The sequence below is a fragment of the Ictidomys tridecemlineatus genome, chromosome 15, assembly GCF_052094955.1.
Source record: "Ictidomys tridecemlineatus isolate mIctTri1 chromosome 15, mIctTri1.hap1, whole genome shotgun sequence".
Classification (NCBI taxonomy): domain Eukaryota; kingdom Metazoa; phylum Chordata; class Mammalia; order Rodentia; family Sciuridae; genus Ictidomys; species Ictidomys tridecemlineatus.
Window position 1 is genome coordinate 7,526,158 of NC_135491.1, and position 11,903 is coordinate 7,538,060.

Sequence of the window (11,903 nt, forward strand, 5' to 3'; positions counted from 1 at the left end):
CTTTCAAAACCAGATTTTCACTTTGAAGTCTGGATTTCTGGCTTCTCTTAAAAAGAGAGCTGTCAGCCTGACGGTGCTGGGCCTGCACTTCTGGACTGCAGCAGATGGCAGGCACTGAATGGAGGGGATGTGAGCATTTCACCACGGTCCCCAGGACTTGGCTGTGGAGCTGCTGTAGTTTATTATTGGGCTGACACCATGTGTCTTGTTTGTTTTGTTTTGATTGTGTAGCGTTAAAAGGCAAATGAAATATTTTCTAGGTCTCTCTGGATTGGCTTCACACCTGGCCTGTTTCCTGCCCTTAGGTAACCTGTCTCGCTCTTGTAAACATTTAGATTTGACCCTCGTTTTAGTCAGACTTCTGTATGAGAACTTCCTAACTCTGCTCAGCTGCCTCCAGATCTTCTGCAGGATAACCATGGAAGCTTCAGGAGGCAGGGAGCTGGCATTTCCTGAGTCCTTAATAGGTACCAGGCCCTGTGCATCACCGGGATAAGCTCATTGACCCTTATCCTCCCTAAAGAGGGGGCTCTTTATAGATGAAGAAACTGGCTTGGTGGGGTAAGGGCAAAGATGGAGTTTGCATATGCAGTTCCTGACACCAGAGCCTTTGTGTTTAACTGCTTCTGTGTGTTTTTAGCACATCCCCACCCCCCCGCCGCCCGTGCCCTTTTAAGCCAAGGGACCTCTGTTTAGAAGCCTGGTATTGGAAACACAGGAGCAGGGCCACCTGAGTGAACTGTGGGGTAAGGGCGGTATCCCTGCCTGTTCAGCCCTAGGCACCTCTTTGAACCCAATCTGAAAACTGCCTGTCTAAATCAGATCCAATTCTTTAGTTGTAAGCCAATATAACTCACCCCAGAGAAGTTAAGTGACACACCTGAGACCATCCAGCTGGTGACAGAATGAGGAGCAAAGGCTCAGAACCCCATTTCCCAGGTCAGAGTACTTCCTGTCCCACTGCACTGTGGCCATTTTCTGTAGATGCCCATGGGGACCGTGTTGTATTTATTTCTGTACCTCCAGAACCAAGTACAGGGCCTGGTACACATGAAGCCTCAAAAAAGAGACCAATGGAACCCAAAGTTGACTCCCCACAACCCACATCCCTTTGTCCAGTTTGGAAACAAATGTTCTGCAGCTGCAGTGGCCCCCTGTGTAGGTGTGTTTTGTTTGGCCTGCACACAGTGATCACTTTTTTTTTGTATCTGTTGCCCCTAATTTCACACTAAAACACATACACACACGCACACACACACAAATGGATGTCCAGTTGTTCTTGAAAAAACAGGTTCTAGAGCCGCACTGTCCAATATGGTAGCCATCAGTTACACATGACCATTGAGCACTTGAAATGTGGCAAATCCAAAATGAGGTGAGATGTTAATGTAAGATACATGTGGATTTCAAAACTCAGTATAAAAAAATGTAAAATACCTCACTGACAATTTTTATATTGATTACATGTTGAAATGATATTTTGGACATATTGGGTTGAATAAAATATATTAAAATGAACTTCACTGTTTTGCTTTGTTAATGTGGTGGGCTACTAGCCAATTTCAATTGGACAGCGCTGCTCTAGTATCTCCAGGCCGCATGGCTGAATGGTGGGTGGAGGCTGCCCCTCCCAGAGAGGGCCCCCCCCATCCTTGCTACTATGTCGACAGGTGCTTCTCCCTTTGGGGTTACCTGCTGGACCCCAGAGGCAGGAGCATTTGTGGCCTGTGCACAAGTGCCCTGTTACCCCTGGGGTTCCACTAGAGCAGAAATCCCTCCCTTCCAAAGATGGACTTTGGAATATTTGAAGACAAGAATCTCCCCTGTCCCTTCACTGCCTCCTCAGCATGCTTTTGTGTTGGGTCCCTTGTCACTGTAAGTAGTGGAAGGCCATGGGCTTTGACATCAGCACTGGATGGGTCTTGTCGTTGCCCTGATTCTTGGTGCTCTCTCCACGGGTGGAAACAGTTTCTCTGAACTTGAGCCTCCTCACCTGTATGATGGGACAGCTTGTTCTTCCCTCCATGGCAGTGTGGGAGGGGCTTGAGGAGCAGATGATGGGACAGGACTTGGTACTTAATAGGCATGAAAATAGCTTCCTGCCCGCTGCCAGGAAGAGGGTACCTGGAGGTGCTACAGTAATGTGACCTACTGCAGAGACCTCTGTGACCCAGTGGGATTTCTCCCCCTCACCCCCAGACACTCATGGGATAGACAGAACAGACATGAGAAGGACAGGGCTGTTTTCAGAAACCCTTCTGGAGGGAGGAGTATCTCTTTACTGATGTGGATAAGAATGTTTAGTTGTCAGGCATCATAGCAAGGCGAGGGGCCTTTGGAGTGGTCAGATAGGGGGACAGGGCAGAGCTGGAGTAACCCAGGCTGTTTGGGCCGGTGGGCATATTGACAGGGCTGGCGGCAGAGGGTGGGGAGAGGGTGGTCAGCACCACGCCACCCTCATCCAGGGAGCGCTTGTAGGGGACTGGAACATCATTTCGGAGGTCCTGGATCGCCAGATAAGCCTGGAATATCTGTGGGCAGAAAAGGGTGACTGAAGGCTGACTTGGGATGGGCAGGGGAGGAGAGGGCAGGCTAGGGACTAGCCTGGGAGGGAGGGGCAGGGACCAGTTGTACCAACTGCTCACTGCCCATGGACACCCAGCCAAGGCACCACTCCTGATGTTGGGCTCTGGCTGCTCAGAGGAAGGTGAGCCTGGAAGAGGTCAACAGAGGCCCGGGGAGAGCCCCCAACCCCTGACCACCAGGGGAGCAACACAAAGCTGGAATGTTCTATCCCTCCCACCCCATTCTGCAGAGGGTCCCGGGGGTGTGGTGAGGGCTGGGGCTCGACCTCACCCAGACAGGGATGGAGAAGAAAGAGAAAGCGATGGCTGCCTTGGCGCTGCTGCTCCCCAGGAGGAACTCTTTGGGCTGTGAATGCTGCCACTGGTTGGCCAGGAAGCAGAACCCCACGAACCAGATGCCTGCCCAGAGGACTGTGGTGTGGGGAGAGAATAGGGACCGGAGATGTGCAAAGATGGGGTTAGGGGTCTTGCATGACTTCCCACTTGTTGTACCCAATCCCTCCGAGCCCTCCTAAGAGTAAGCTGCTGCAAAAGGCTTTGCTGTCCAAAATGGCCAACACAGGAGCCACGGGCCTCATGGGTCTGCTTCCACTTCAATTCATTCAAGTAGATCTGAAAATAATTCAGTTCCTCTGTTACCCTGGCCACATTTCAAATGCTCAGTGACCATGTGTAGTCAGCGGCTCCTATGCCGGACAGCACAGGTACAGAACCTTTCCCCTCTCACGGGAAGCTCTCAGCAGATTCATTGACTTGTGAGGACTCCCTGAACCCTGCAGGGAGGAGGAGGGGGGAGAAGAGATCCGACAGAGGAGGTGGCCAGGGTGTAAGTTTAAGGAATGTGCATTTATTTAGTGCTTACTGTGTGCCAGGCTCTATGGAGAGTATTTGGCAGTGGTGAAGAGTGTCTGACTGCCACTCACTCTGCAGCGGCGGCCCATTAAAGAGCCTCCTCAAGCCTCAGTTTCCTTCTCTGTAAAACAGGAAAATGAGCAGGACTCACCTCCTAGGGTGGTTCTGAGGACTTTAAAGGACAGGATTTGTGTGCCTGCCTGAGGAAGCACTCTGTGAATGTGTGCGGTACTACAAGCCCCGCTTATTTCATCCACAGAAACCCCTGCAAGGTGGGGTCTTGGTCCCAGCTTTTACTGATGGTAAAAGAAGGGAAGAGACATGAGCCTGCAGAGCCAGGAGGTGCTGGGGTCCATCTGGCTCCAAACTCCACTTCCAGCCACGGAGTGGCTTTTCAAGAAAGGAGATGAATGAGGAAGTGAGGGGAAGCTGGGCAGAAGGGGTGAGCCTGGGGGCAAGCCATGTGCTAGCTCTTGAGGATGCTTATTTGTCCCCAAGGAGGAAACAGCAAGCGCCAACTAGCAGCAAGAAACGTGGGGCCATGTGTGGTCAGATCCATAGGATGAGAGGACTGTCAGGTATGGGGCCAGCTGGGTGGCTAAGGGCTGTGCCCCATGGGCCATTGCAGGAGTGGGTGGCTCTGGGCAGGAGGTCCCCAGGGCTCACCATCCAGGATGAAGTCCAGGAGCTGGAAGGCCGTCCTGAAGCGGGTGCTGGCGATGCGGCTCTCCTGGGCATCCAGGGCCAGGAAGGTCAGGCAGCTGAGGAAGGCCGTGAAGCCGGCGCCCACAGCGAAGCTGCAGGCCACACTGTTGCTATTGAGGACACAGTGGAGCTGGGGAGACTCTGTCTTGTTCTGGTAGCCATCGGTCAGTAAGGAGGAGAAGACGATGAGGGAGAAGATCTGTGGACCCCCAAGGACCAGGGTGAAGCTCAGCAACTCCCCTGAGCTGTTCTAGCTCCCTGGCTGAGACAGTCCTGCTGCACGTTGGGTCACTCTTGCCCTCTCCCTCCCTGTCACACCCTCAGAGCTCTCAACCTCTGCCCTTCCTCCCCTCTTCTCCATCCCTTTCCTCCTCCATTGCCCCCCTGCCTCTAGACTTGTCTCCTCGGACCATCCCCCACAAACTCTTAGGGATCCTTTCACATCATGTCCCTCTCTGCTCACAGTCTCCCTCATGGTCCCCAGGCCCCCAGGAGTGAGTCCTAGCCCCTCAGTTTGGTCTTTGGGGCCTTGTGTGGTCTCCACCCTCCTTCCTCTCCTCATTCCCTCTTTCCCCACTCAGCCCTGCCTTTTGCCACCAAACCCAAGTCCCCTGCTCTTAGCACAGTGGAGCTGACGGAAGTGTGTGTTCTCTGCCTTCAGCTCTTCCCTCTACTTGTAACTTCTCTCTCTCCCTACTTCCCTGTCAATTCCTATTTCCCCCCTCTTTTGTGTGGAATTGGGGGATCAAATGCAGGGCCTTGCACATGCTGGCACATGACCCACCACTCCCAGTTCCCTATTCAACTCTTAAAAATAAATTTGTAAAATATTCCAAGTATACAGAAAAGTATGGAGAGAAATATAACAGATACCCAGTACTGACTACCCAGAACTAGCAAATACTAAATTATGCTTTTTTGATTTGGTTTCAGAAGTTTTTTTTAAAAACAAAATACAAAGCTGGGCACGGTGACGCTCGCCTATAATCCCAGCAACTTTTGAGGCCAAGGCAGGAGGATCATAAGCCTGAGGCCAGCCTGAGAAATATTTAAAAAGGGTTAGGGATGTAGCTCAGTGCTTAAGTGCCCCTGACTTCAATCCCCAGTAACCAAACCCCAAAATCAACAAAATCCCACAAATACAATATTCCTGTCCCCTTGGATATACATGGAACATATAGTTCATATCTGTGACCGTCTTCTGTAACGTTCCTTTGTTATTCTACAAATATTCTTGCAACCACCCTATGACAGGGCATTATTAATGGTCCTGTTCTTCAGATAATGACACTGAGACAAAGAGGATGAGGAATTGGCTGAACTTGGTGACACCGGGAAGCAGCAGAGCCTGGAGTTGAACCCTCGCAGTCTGGCTCCTCAGTCTGCTCTTAACCCCTCACTACACTACTTCACGCTGGACCAAATGCCTTGAGGCATAATGAGTGAAAAGTTGAAGCCCCGCTCCTCTGTCTCAGATGACCACAGGGCCACGTGGCAAGGCCTATGCCAGACACGGAAGGAGCAGGCGTGTACCTGGAGTAGAGGGTTGAGCTGGTTGGAGGATGATGTTTGCTTTGGATGATGTTTTTATAAGGAGTGTTAAAGGCTGAAGAATGGGAACATAGTTTGGAGGGTAACAGGGATCCCTGGGGCGCTGCAGGATCCACTCTGGGTGTACAAGGAGCTCTTCTACCTGAGTGGAGAAGGCTGGAGGGCATGCGTGCCAAGGTCAGGAGAAGTGCCAAGGTCAGGAAAGAGAGTCAAGGTCTGAGTGGGATCCTGGGCCTGCACTTAGGAGATCATGAGTTGTCATCTGAACTGGACCTGAAAGGGGAGTATTTTTCCAGGCAGAAAGGAAGATGGCATTTTTTCCCTTTTTCTTTCTTTTCTTTGTGGGGCTGGGGCTTGAACCCAGGCCCTCTCATATACTCAGAAAGCACTCTACCCCTGGGCTATATCCCCAGCTTGGAGGAAGGCACTCTGGGAAGGGTTAGTAGCAGGAAAAAAAGTCAGATGCAGGGGTTCTAAAGGGACAAAGGAGAAATCTCATTTGAGGAATCTGGTATGAGATGAGGCTGAAAAAGTGGGCAGGAGCTAGACTCTCAGAGATCTTGAACACCAGGCCTAGAGTAGAGGGTGGAGCTGGTTGGAGGATGATGTTTGCTTTGGGGTGATGTTTTTATAGGGAGGAGGGGAGCCATGGAAAATTAAACTTCTTATTTGAACTTAATTTTATGTATGGAAGGGTTCTGAGCAGAGGAGGGCCAGGGTCAGACCTGAGGGTTAGAGAAATCCTCTGGGGTCACATGGCTGATGGACTGGAGAAGGACAAAACAAGATGCCTACAGACCTGAGAGCAGGTTGGTGGCGGGGACCAGGTCAGAAACACTGAGTTGGGAGCTCTGGGGAATCCAGGAATATTTAGGACGTAAAATTGGACCTGGTGATTGATTGGATATGGCAGTGTTGGCTATTGGAGTTGGTGGGGGGTGGGTAGGCTGAGGGAAAGGGCATGTTGAAAATGACCCCTTCATTAGAATTTTTTAATTTTCTTTTCTTTCTTTTTTTTTTTTGGTACCTGGGATTGAACCCAGGGGTCCTTTACCACTGAGCCACATCCCCAGCCCTATTTTTAATATTTTAGTCAGGGCTGCACTAAGTTGCTTAGGGCCTTGCTAAATTGCTAAGGCTGGCCTTGAACTTATGATCCTCTTGCCTCAGCCTCCAGAGCAGCTGGGATTACAGGCATGCATCACTGCAAATGGCCCTTCATTAGAATTTGAAGTCCTGCAGGACAAGCCCCATGGTGGACCCTTCTAGGCCCAGCACCCAGTACCAGACTGGACTTCTGCAAATATGTGTAAAGAGGGAGTGGCTTTGGCTCCTTCCAGCTCTTGCTTGTCCTTAGGAGCAAGGTGGAGGAGGCAAAGGACGGATCCCTAAGCTCCTCAGCATTCCTCCTGCCCATCCTCCTTTCTCTGTCCTTTGTCTTAACAGCTTTACAACCACGACAATGACAATGACTGTAGACAAGGAGTCTCTCTTTTTGCCAAGCACTGTGCCTTCATGGCATTGTCTCATTTGACCCACAGCTACCCTTACAGGGAGGCTGCAGGATGAGCCCCAGCTGACTGGTCCCAGGCAGAGCCAGGTCTGGGATGGGAAAGCGCATCAATCATTTTTGAGCCCATATCCATTTTAGCTGCACCACCTCCCAGAACCTAGCACCAGCCCACGCGGGAGGTGTTATTAATTCATTTCTGTTTCACAGGTGATAAATCGAAGCCATTACAGTGGAGTGGAAAGAACCAGACGCATCCTACTCTGCCAGCTGTGTGGCCTTGGGCACAGCACTGAGCTCTTGGAACCTCAGTTTCCCAGTCTGTCACTATGGTCTGAAGAGGGGAAATGAAGGGGTGGGCGCTCAGCCCTAGTAGGTGCTCAGGAAAATGGTGGTTCTCAGGATTCAACCAAAGCGGGAATCCTCTGTTCAAGGTCAGATGACGTGGGGTGGGATTAGAATCCAGCTCTCTTGAGGGTTATTGAGGCCTCTGGGTTATTTGCCCACCAGTCCCAGAAGATCTTGGCTTTGTTAGAGCCCAGGGCACTGGAGACTCTGGGAGGGGGCTCAGCTGGGCCAAGAGACCCTAGTCAACTGGAGCCTGAGTCCAACCTCCTTCCACACCCTTGCTGGCCTATCCCCAGGGAGGGAGCAAAGATTCATCAGTTAAGGCACCAGCTGGCAGGCGGCAGTGAGAAGGACAAGAGCACCAGCTGCCCAGAGGCTCCCTACTGAGGAGCCAGGCCAGGGGGGAAGGCGGAGAGGGCGGGCAGGAGGGAGGATGGAAGCAGCGGGCAAAGTCCGTGACCAGAACGTCTGGCACAGCCAGCAGCCCTTCCCCCGCTGCCCGCACCCCTCCACACCAGCTGGGCCTCCTCCCTTGCTGCGCCCTTCCTCCCCAGGCTTTGGAAACAGGCGGGCAAATCCCAGTTTGACTTGCCCACCAGCTGGGTGCCATCCCTGGGCAAGTCACTCAACTTCTGGAGCCTCAGTTTCCCCTTGGGTTAGACAGGGCAGAAACGTCCATCATACGGCTATGGTGAGGAGGACAGGAGCTTCCACCAGCAGGGACATGGCACATTCATATTCACAATTCTCTTTCCCTGGGGAAGGACAATGTGGCACAAATCCCTATCACCCTGGGCGCTGAAACCCATCTCTCCTCCCTCACAAGTCATGATTTGTTCCACTAATAATCGCTATTTAAGGAAAGTCTACCACTTGCCAGGCCCGTGCTCATCACTGTATAGGCATTAACTTGTCTCATTTCCACAACAGACCTTCCTCTAGCAGGGTAGGGGACACTCTCTTTACAGATGAAGGGAGAGAGGTTCAGAGGAGTCAAGTAACATGCTTCAGGTCACACAGACATATGGTGACCACATAAGCTTTGGAACAAAATGGCACTTCTGGGAATGAAAAGTAGTACTACTAATAGTTATGCCAGGACCAGCTGAGCAACCTGGGGAGTATACCCCTCTAACAGATGGCACATGGCTAGACTAGAATTCATTCAGGCCTGTGTGGTCCCTTTGTTCCAGAAGGGGCAGGGAGACAGAAATCTGGCAGGAAACCCTAAGTTCTGACATAAGGCACCCCACCTACTCCTCAGACTTGCATGAGATTTATCATCTCCCTGGGCTGTGTCCGGCTATGTCAAGAGTGAGCAGTAAAGGTGGCACAGTTAAAGCCAATGAGAAGTGACTGGTCCAAGGTCACACAGCAGAGTCTGAGCTGAATGATGTTTTTTTTTTTTTTTTCAGTATTGAGAATTGTACAGGGCCACTATACCACTGAGCTCTATTCCCAGCCCTGTTTATTTTTTGAGATAGGATCTCAAAGTTGCTATCTTGAATTTGTGATCCTCCTGCCTCAGCCTCTCCAGTAGCCAGGATTACAGGTGATTCACCAAACGAGGATTTGACTCCAGTGTACAGATTCTATGGGGATGTAGTGATGACTAAAAGATGTATATAGCTGGGCTTGGTGGTGCAGCCTATAATCCCAGCCACTCAGGAGGCTGAGGCAGAAGGACTGCAAGTTTTAGACAAGCCTTAGCAAATTAGGCCCTAAGCAACTGAGCAAAACCCTGTCTCAAAATAAAAATAAAAAGGGCTAAGAGTATGGTGCAGTGGTTAAGCACCCCTGGGTTCAATCCAACCCCCAGTACCCTCCCCCTACAAGATGCATATAAAGCCTCAGCACAGTGCTTGACACACAAATGGCCACTGGACAGCTGGTATCTTAGGTCTGTCTTACATATTCTCTTCCCACCACCCCAACCTAAGAGAAGGAAAATAAACTGGGTCTAGTATCTTACAGACCTAAGTTTGAACCCTGGCACTGTTTCTTATTATGTGACCTTAGTCAATGCTGTCCAATAGAACTTTCTGGCATCACAAAAACGTGATGGCTGGGGCTGGGGATGTGGCTCAAGCGGTAGTGCGCTGGCCTGGCATGCGTGCGGCCCGGGTTAGATTCTCAGCACCACATACAAACAAAGATGTTGTGTCTGCCGATAACTAAAAAATAAATATTAAAATTCTCTCTCTGTCTCTCTCTTTAAAAAAAAAATGTGATGGCTGCTGAGTACCTGAAATGTGGCTTTGGTGACTGAGAAATAGCCTATGCTATTTAAAATTGAAATAGCTATCTGTGCCTTATTGCTACCCCATTGGACAGCAGTCTTCAAGATAGGAAATTAGTTCACTTTGTTGATTCTTAGTTTTCTTAGCTCAAAATGGGGCTTGCAGCACCTCCTTTGAAGGTTTTTTTTTTTTTTTCTTGCAAAGAGTCAATAAGGGGTCTGGGGTTATGGCTCAGTGGTAGAGTGCCCGCCCAGCACTTGCAGGGCACTGGGTTCCTTAGCACCACATAAAAATAAAGGTGTTGTGATCAATTACAACTAAAACAAAATATTAAAAAAAAAAAAAAGAGACAATCAGTGCTAGGAACAGCTGGGTGCTCAAAGGTGGCTTCAGTTATTAGCTCCCTTTTGCTCCATTTCCTCATCTGACCCTTCTTGCCCCCTCCCTCTGATCCTAGGACTGAAAGTTGACCATTCCCATCTTGTGGGCCACAATCCCACATCCCACAGGTGGGCCATAGGGGCCTCACCCCTTCTAAGATCCGTGCAATGCTCTTTGGCTTCCTCAGAAAATGCACAGCCTCACTGTCAGCCAGGTCCTGCAGGCTTTCTGGGAGGTGCATAGTGGCTGTTCTCCTTCTGAGGTCCCTGGAGGTGGGGGGAGAGGTTCTGTGCACTGCCTGCTGGGTACTGCCACCTGACTGCTCCAAGCTCACGCTGAGGCTTGCTGCTGCAAGACAACACAGACATGGAACGTCAGAGTCAGGGCATAGGGTTCCAGGAGTGGGGTTGTGTGAAATGCAGGCCTACCAGAGCTCTTGGGTGTTGGAGTCTGGGTGAAGGGGCTCCTGGGGGATGAAAAGTTGTTAAGGGTCCTCTGAATTGGGGTACAGGATAATGGGGCTACTGAGGTTTTCAGAGGTTGGGGATGGGGTGAGGGGGCTTCTGGGAGTCCTGGGAACGGGGCATGTGGAGTAAAAAACCTGCTTCAGGGTCCCAGGAGCTCTGGATAAGGGGTGAGGAATTGGATGGCAGGTGAGGGTTGGTTTCAGGCCCCAGGAGTTGGAAATGCAGGAGAGGGGACTTCAGGTGCCCCCAAGAGTCAGGTATGGGATGAGGGGGATGTGGGGTGACAGGGCTGCTGGGGATCCTAAGAGTGGGCCCATAAGTGAAGTGGCTGCTTCAGGTCCCAGAAGTCAGCATGTGGGTGAGGGGACTGTGGGCCAGGGGTTCCAGAGTGGGATGGCAGGGTGAGGAGCCCCAGGCCAAGGAGCTGGGGCCTGGAGAGGGCTGGGGCATTCGGGGGCCATGTCCTTGACAGGAGCTTGAGGGCCCAGCTTAAAGGTGACCTTCTCTGAGAGGACGCAGGTGGGCGTTTCTGGAAAGTATGGGCTCTAGGGGGTGGTGGGGAGAACCTCTGGGATGTCTGAAGCCCAGGAATCCCTTTCAGGCTGGGGTGACAAACCCATAATGGAGGACGCAGGCCTTCAGGGTATATTTTAGGCTGTCCTTGTGACTTGGGGCTATTTCCTCTTAGAACTAGGGGACAGCTTCATCGTCTTCATAAATGTGCATTTCCTCAAGCTGGGGTCCTGCCCTCGATGTGTGGAGCTCGGAATGGAGCGGATGAGGCCACACACCCGGGGCTAGGCCACCTTCGTAGAATTAGGGTCCTCCCTTTAAAGACATGGGATGGGACTGCTGGGGCTGGCGGGGGGTGACGCTGCTTGACAAAGGGTCACCCCTGCTCTGGAGGACCGAAATACGTCACCTGGAGTCCGGCTCTTCCTTCTGCCCGCCCTCCCCTCCGGGTCCCAGGCTCCACACCTCAGCCTTCTTTTGGTTCCTTTTTTTCCCGCCTTTTTGCTCCTCCACAGCTGATTGGCTGTACCCAAGTCCCGCCCTCTTCCATTTCCGCCAGCTCTGGAGCTAGCTTGCGCAAGGGCGTGGCCTCAGCGGACGTTGGTCAGCTCGCCGTTGGCTGGCGCGCGCGGGAGCCCTGCCCCGGGAGTCTCGCGCCCACCCCGCCCCTTCCCTTTGAAGCCGGACGACAAGGAGACACTTCTGTGGCGCATGCGCGTCACACAAACGAACTGGCGGGGAAGTTTATGGG

General features: G+C 51.7%; 1 protein-coding gene across 5 annotated transcripts; it reads right to left on the bottom strand.

Moving 5' to 3' along the window:
- Nucleotides 1–2,241: 2,241 nt before the first annotated feature.
- Nucleotides 2,242–11,862, bottom strand: Syngr4 (synaptogyrin 4). Of its 5 annotated transcripts, none has more exons than XM_040279754.2 (5): nucleotides 11,618–11,861; nucleotides 10,321–10,517; nucleotides 4,104–4,341; nucleotides 2,857–2,996; nucleotides 2,242–2,531 (listed from the first exon to the last, which is right to left on the bottom strand). In XM_040279754.2, the coding sequence occupies exons 2-5, from the start codon at nucleotides 10,411–10,413 to the stop codon at nucleotides 2,301–2,303; spliced, it is 702 nt and encodes a 233-aa protein (XP_040135688.1). In that variant the 5' UTR covers nucleotides 10,414–10,517; nucleotides 11,618–11,861; the 3' UTR covers nucleotides 2,242–2,300. The 5 variants fall into 5 exon arrangements, with proteins under 5 accessions (XP_040135688.1, XP_005336682.1, XP_040135687.1 ...); XM_005336625.4 differs by having other exon boundaries at nucleotides 10,321–10,520; XM_040279753.2 differs by having other exon boundaries at nucleotides 11,562–11,861.
- Nucleotides 11,863–11,903: the final 41 nt, after the last annotated feature.